This window comes from Phaethon lepturus, unplaced genomic scaffold (genome assembly GCF_000687285.1).
Source record: "Phaethon lepturus isolate BGI_N335 unplaced genomic scaffold, ASM68728v1 scaffold50161, whole genome shotgun sequence".
NCBI classification, from domain to species: domain Eukaryota; kingdom Metazoa; phylum Chordata; class Aves; order Phaethontiformes; family Phaethontidae; genus Phaethon; species Phaethon lepturus.
In genome coordinates, this window is record NW_010520804.1 from 7,807 (window position 1) to 15,063 (window position 7,257).

The window sequence follows — 7,257 nt, forward strand, 5'->3', positions numbered from 1 at the left end:
AACATATTTATGACAGTATGACAAGCAAAATTATATCAATTCAGATGTGAATGTATAATTTACATTTGCAAGTGTCACTAATTTTATGCTGAATTTATTCAAAAATGAAAAAAAAAACCTTCTACAAAAGGTTTACATTTTATCCAGTCACAAAACCTATCAGCCTAGTAACTTCAACAAAAAGAATTACTTCAAATTTTCACCAGTGTCACTAAACAGAGTTTAGCCCAAATACTCTTTTTAATCTATTCAACTGAGAGAAATTGAGCTGCAATGGTTTGGGTTTTTTAAGCCCAAAGTGGATTATACAAACAACAATTTCATCAAAGATTTTTTACAACAAGCCTAGCATTACTGGTTATATCTTATTATTAAGGTAAGCATTCTTCAAAGAACTGTATGATTGGAATCTCTTCCTGATGCATAGTGACATGCTATTTGCTGGCTGCAGTGAGAAAAGTAAAAATGAAAACAAAAATACAAACACAGTTTTTTTCGCTCTTGTCTTTATTGATTTAGACTTCACAGCTACAGCCCAAAATAGTGCTTCTGTAGAAAATTACCACACGTTATCAATACAGCATCATTGCATGTTTAGAATCATAAGCACTTGACAAATCGCAACGGGAACATTCAATTTAATATTTTGGCAATGCAGACCGTGAATAGGGAATACAGGGAGAAGGATTTTTTTTCCTTCAAAAGACATATTTCTGAACAGGAATGAAAAACCTCTGTTAAAAAATTAATTCCAGTCACCACAGAAAACTCATGCTGGTTCATTCAAGACATCAACATACACTGTTGGAAACTTTGCGTGGAATGTGGAATGGTACACAGAAGCTACGACTCTGCTACAGGTACAATGCTGTCTTCAGCACGTTGTACGCCATCAGGATGGTGACTGCATACCCAACTGCCCAAGACAAACCTCTGCTGGGCTGGGGAAGAGGGATCAAGTATGCAAAAGTGTGAACGATCCTAGCCCCGGCGAAGATCCTGAAATGCAGCAAGGCTGTGGACAGCTCAGGGCCACTAAGAGCATACAGCAGTCCAATGCCAAGAAATGGAACAATATTTTCAAGGTCATTCAGGTGGCCTCTGGGGAAAGAAGCAAAGTTGGTTTCCAGTGTTACGTTTTGTTGAATAAACCACTTTAAGCCTCCGTATTTTTCAGTATCTTCAAAGCACGCTGCTGTTAAGGCCCTAATACAACTGCTGGCATCCTCAGCAATGGGGACTTGATTCAGCTACTGATACTATTTTGGCATGCTCACCTGACATCACTCTCATCTGTCATGCCACACCCCACATTTCTAAGCTTCTGATTTTCTGTATGAAAGGATTTAGTTTTCCCCTAGGATCTTCGTAATATTAGGAACTTACATGAGGTATATGAGTGCACCTGGGTGAGCATGAATGCAAGGAAAAGTGGGGAAGATGGCAGCTCTAAGTTTCTTGTAGCCTCGCTCAACTGAACATCTATTAACTGGATGACCGTGAATGCAACTACTAGACTTTATGACTCAGATGGTTCTATTCCAATCCCACAAACCCCATTTGTAGTCTCCACAAAAAAAAAAAAAAAAAAAAAAAAGAAATATCCTGTACAAGAAACACTCTATCAAATCTTCATGGAATTCAATCATCTTGAAGAATGTTATTTTGGAGCATCTAACAGGTGTGACAGTTATGCTTTTGGTTCATTTTCTTCACTACTAAGCACTAAAATAGCTGAAAAGTGTTTGAGATTTTGAGATCATAGTATAGTTTACTAAAATGGTGTTGAGAGTGAACTCCAGATCTTGAAGTATTCTTTCATGCCTCTTCCTAAACCTTCCCTGCTTCCTTTACCTCTTTCAAGAATTATACTTCCAGACAAATTTACTGATTGAAACAACCTCTAAGCCTTACTAATTATGTCAAATTTCACAGCCAACTAGAATCAGAACATGGTGCTGTTTTGCAGCTGCTTTCTGAATTCATTTATCATTTATAAGGAAACACATCCTTCAGCTTTTTTTTCCCCCCAAAAAAAGTACACTGAAGAAAGTAACGTCTGTTCTACACCCATAAACAGAACAAATTCCAGTCATTTACATAGAAGAGAAGCCATGCTAAATCTATGTGGCATTATCTGCCGCCACGAAGCTTGCAAAAGAAAATATAGCAAACTTCCATTAAGAACCATTGTTGGGAGGAAAAATGGATGCTGCAACACCAATGGAGTAACTAGAACCAAGCTGACTTACTAGGTCTGGGGAAGTCTCAACAACTCCACAAAATAGCAACAGGGGATTTGACAATACAGTGTTTTAAAAATCTAATCTGTATAAATGATTCTGTGAGGTGGTGGTTATTTCTCTAACGTAACCATTTAAGGGCATCTAGTTGTAAAGTTAGTATCGACTTAGTTGTCCTCTTAGAATGTACAAATAGAGAGGAACTACTCCTCACCAAAAAGTGCCCATTTTTAATATAACCACCAGCAAATTAAACAACTAACCACTCAGGGGGAGAAAAGGAAAGTTCAGAGCATCTTTACAGCTCACTAAGATTAGACTCTTCCGTCTGAGATTTTAATCCAGAAGAGACATACAGAAATATACTAGCCTTCATGCAACCACAGTCATCTACATTTGCAAGGATGCACTGTTCTGAAATCAGAGCTGATATTTATTTTCAAGATCTTCCCTAATAGTGGTTTAAATGAGAACAGTTCATTCACATTCAGGTTTTTGGTATAAAAATATATATAGCAAATAAACTGTTAGCTTCATTAAGGAATAACAATATGGAAAGCATTCTGTCAAAGCTTTCCTTATTAGCACAGGTTGTATCAAACAGCATCTCGAAAGTTACGATTTTGGCAACAGAAAATTTTGCCATCAGCTAAACAAAATTAAATAAGCTGCAACATTTAGCCCACTGAAATACAGCTTACATCCTGCCACGAATCTTGCAAAACAAAATACATACACTGCAGCTTGCACGCTGCCATACTGTTAATAGCATTCTTCCAGAAGGCTGGTCAGCTTTCCTGTACGATTGACACATCAGTGAGTAACCTCGATTCAATCCAGCAAAATGAGTGCAGGCTTTGACTCCCACTCAGTACGATGTGCCAGATTAATGCCATCGCTACAGCTCTGGAGTTCCATGACTTTAACATAATTTTACTCCTCTTCCCCCTGTTATTTCCTTTACATTTTAGGAGAAGATTGCAACTGGTGTTCAAATTATATAGAAAGTTGATTTACACTTAATGTACGCTGCTTCATACTAAATCAACTTCTGGTCACATTTTAAAATCTTCTCAGCACTTCCCCCATGCATACAGGACACTATCCAAGAGATACTATAGCTACTATAACCAGACAATGACTTATTATTTTTAGTATACATGCTGACCATTTGAATGTGGAGTGGTTTGTTCAGTTAGACAAACTGATGTATTAGATTACTACATAAAGCAACATAAAACACACACAGGCTTGCCAAAGAGAATGGGGTGAAATTAATTCCTTGATTTAGTATTATTCTGCTCATTTAAAAATAATTTTTAAAATGCTTATGCATTACCTGCGTGCACGTTCGACATCTGGATCAGTTCGCAGATATTTTTTAGCACTCTCGCCTCTTCCAAACGATGCTGTATCTTCTGGGTTGACAAATGCCTATTTCAAACATAAACACACAACAGACATTAGAAGCCAGAATGTTTTTTCTAGTCAAGGCAGCTTGCTATAAAGGTCACTGTTTTTACTAATGTCTGTATAACCTCACATAACTTACCTGAAGTTAAATGCACGAGGAATAATATATTGTTTTCTTGAGCCTAACCTGTATGCAGCTTGTGTGCTGACAAATTACAGCCATGTAAGTTATGCATGTAGATGAAGCCTTCTTGTAAGATGGACAAGCACAGCAGATGACTGATACTCAACCTGAAGTAATCCCAGCAGGCTGATGGAACATAAAAAGCTGGAAGGTAGAACTACTGTCTCTACTGCCTAAGTCTCTTTTTCACTGATCTTGACAAATTATCTGAAAGCTCTTTTGAATCCCTTCCTTCTTCAGAAGTCTACACAGCAATAGCATCTAGAAGATTTACTCCCATCCTCATTTATGAGCAAGTAAGTTTCTCCCTTTCCTCTTAGATATGAATTTTGCCACTTATATGATCCATTATTACCTCCAAATACTCTAAGACGCTATTTGAAAACAACATTTAATTCAGTTAGTGCAGACTGCAGTAGATCTCTCCTTGCTGACCCGTGTTAACACATGTATTCTGTGGACCATTCAGGCCATGCAGGCTTAAGTCAAGAAAACCTTTTGGTTTTAGGAGAGCTACATGACTGCTTTCTGAGGCAGCCTTGATCCCTTTCTGTGAAATATCCTTGGCCTCAAAATTCTGGAGATGTGTTAACAGTATCAGCATCAGCAGCATTTTACCTTCTCTCGTTCCGCTAACTGGTTTCCTCCATTTTTTCTTAACATTTTAAAGACTTTTTAATATTAAACAGGAAGTCAAAAAGACTTTACTAATTTGTCTGTTTGTAATATCACTGTCCGTCACAAGAAAACCAAGTACTCCAAATGAATAAAGACCCTATTGTCACCTGCATACATATAGATCATAACACAGTATGAGCATTAATACAGGACTCCATTGGATCTACATATAGGACCAGTATAGCTGACATGCTTCCACAAGAGCAAAAGGAAGTAAAGTTACGACACGGACATCTGGGTCCTATTTTGAACATTCAGGAGAAGCTGTGGGCTCTACTATACTCCACCTTCAGCTGTGCCAAAGACCTGGAGAGCTATCAGAAACCACCAGCAGCTCTGTGCTATTAGGACCTCATGAACAACAGAACAGTTCAGGCTGGGTTTTCTTGCACACAGCAGGAACAAAAAGCAGCATTTCAACAAAATGACTGCAACAAAATCCTTGAAGCACACACCGTCTTGCAGAAGCAGATCTCCCAAGAATTGCCATATGGGGCAAACTTGGGGCTCTTTCAGCCCAGGACCAAGTGTTTCCAGCAGTGGCCATGAGGAAATGCCTAGGGAAGACCAAGACCAGCGCAAACACAACATGATGCTGCCCATGAGCACTCTCTCCTAAGGTAGATGCAGTTTCTGCATTATTTAGTAAACCTCAGTGGATCTTTCATATACTTATCTAGCCTACATATCAATGCGCATAAGTTTTCAGCCTGCCCCTCATATGAGAAAAAAATAATTTTTTTTTTTTTTTTTTTTTTTTTAGGTAATGATCTACCTGCAATGGGAAGGCTAAAACAATTAGGGCACATGAAAAGCTTTAAATTTACTTGATGAAAGGGTTATAGATGCATAAAAATCCACTTCATATCCCCTCTTCTGACTCTACCAGTTAGTTATTCATACAACATGACTCCATATCACATTTTATTTGCTTTATAAATTGGGTGGCCTGGACACCAGCTTTCTGCAGAAGATCCTGGAAATTACAGCTGTAAAAAACTCTTATTTAAAAATAACAGAGATGTTTTAGAAGGTTAGAGTAAGTCAAATGCAACTGTAAGATACAGTCACATAATCATCTCATAATTAGTTTAAAGACGTCATCCATTTGAGACCAAAAAAGCACCCACACACCAAACTCAAAATATCATTAGAGGAGGGAGGAGGAGGAAGAACAACAGCTCCAGTATTTGAAAGCTGACAAGAAAATAAACACGTGTGATATCTCCGTATTTCAACACAAATTTCAATCTATTCTAGCAGACAGTATTTCAAACTTCTTACCTTTCTTGTGATTCTGAAGTATGCCGTTACAAGACTCATTAGCATCATTTTTAGAAGAACAATAGTAGTATATGTAGCATAAGCCCGGAAGACGTCATTGTCAATTAACTGGGTCAATTTAGCCATTTCTCCACTTCTCACTGATGACCTTTATAAAACATAAAAGTTAGGCTAACATTGTAGCAATGCAAAGTTCTGACAACAAGATTGTCAGGATAGCAGGCTTTTTTAGCATCACTGCAATGACAGCACAATTTTGCCCCTGTGAAAAGTTTATTTTCAAACAAATTTATTTCTTCTCAGTTTATTTTCACAATGGCATAATATAATACTTTAAGATGAGAAATGATCATTTAATATTTTGCTTCCATTGTATCTGCTTATTCAACTCTCAAAATATAAACTGCCAAAATATTTAGCATAATTGCAGAAACAAAATTTAGTCACAGGAATCAGTACACTTTTGAAATAACACAAGGAGTTAGACCAATTTTAGACCAATTCATTTGAACTAGTGAATTTCCCTAAGCAGTTACCAGGATAGAAAGACTATACATACTATAGTGTTTAAAGAGGAACATTAGTATTGCCTATCTCTTTTTTTTTTTTTTTTTTGGTAAAATGACACAATTATAATTGCAGTTCAGCTTTCAAACTAACCAGTGCTTTCCCACCCAGCAATAACTTGTGATCAAACTCAGTTAAACATACATTTTTCTCCTTTGAGACCTTGTTCTTAAAACTTGCTTTTAGCATGATTCACCAGCAAAGATTAAGTTGTAATGACAAAAAGCAGAGAACTATTTATGCTTTTTGTCATGGTGACACAATTATAATTGCAGTTCAGCTTTCAAACTAACCAGTGCTTTCCCACCCAGCAATAACTTGTGATCAAACTCAGTTAAACATACATTTTTCTCCTTTGAGACCTTGTTCTTAAAACTTGCTTTTAGCATGATTCACCAGCAAAGATTAAGTTGTAATGACAAAAAGCAGAGAACTATTTATGCTTTTTGTCATGGGAGGTTTAAGCTAATGAACTCTCTTTCCACTGAGACCATAATAAACCCACAATCCTATGGAGGTGGTACCTTTTATTAACACTATAAAGTTAAGAATGTGATGAGGACTGAACACCCGTAAAACAAAAAGCATGTCCCCTTGCACATTCAATTTGTGTGCTGCACGGAGCAAGGCTTTTGCCTCACCAACTGCTTCAATCATGCACTTAGTGAGGAGGAATCCATAAAACCAGTATGTCGTAGCTTCACTCAAGACCAAAATAAATGTACTTTTTGTTATAGTTCACCTCGTTATTTCCTATGATATCATTGTAACAACAGCAATAAAAAAGTTAATAATAATATTAACTTGATTACAGCTCTAACAATCTCTCATCTTGCTTTCAGCATGGAGTCACTGCCAGCTACGGCCAAACAAGGGAAACTGGGCCAA

The 7,257-nt window shown here is 37.2% G+C and overlaps 1 protein-coding gene across 1 annotated transcript; it reads right to left on the bottom strand.

The window, feature by feature from the left end:
- Positions 1-499: 499 nt before the first annotated feature.
- On the bottom strand, positions 500-5,959 carry MGST1 (microsomal glutathione S-transferase 1). The gene is made up of 3 exons (XM_010297489.1): positions 5,803-5,959; positions 3,583-3,677; positions 500-1,101 (listed from the first exon to the last, which is right to left on the bottom strand). The coding sequence occupies exons 1-3, from the start codon at positions 5,926-5,928 to the stop codon at positions 855-857; spliced, it is 468 nt and encodes a 155-aa protein (XP_010295791.1). The 5' UTR covers positions 5,929-5,959; the 3' UTR covers positions 500-854.
- Between the last annotated feature and the right edge of the window lie 1,298 nt (positions 5,960-7,257).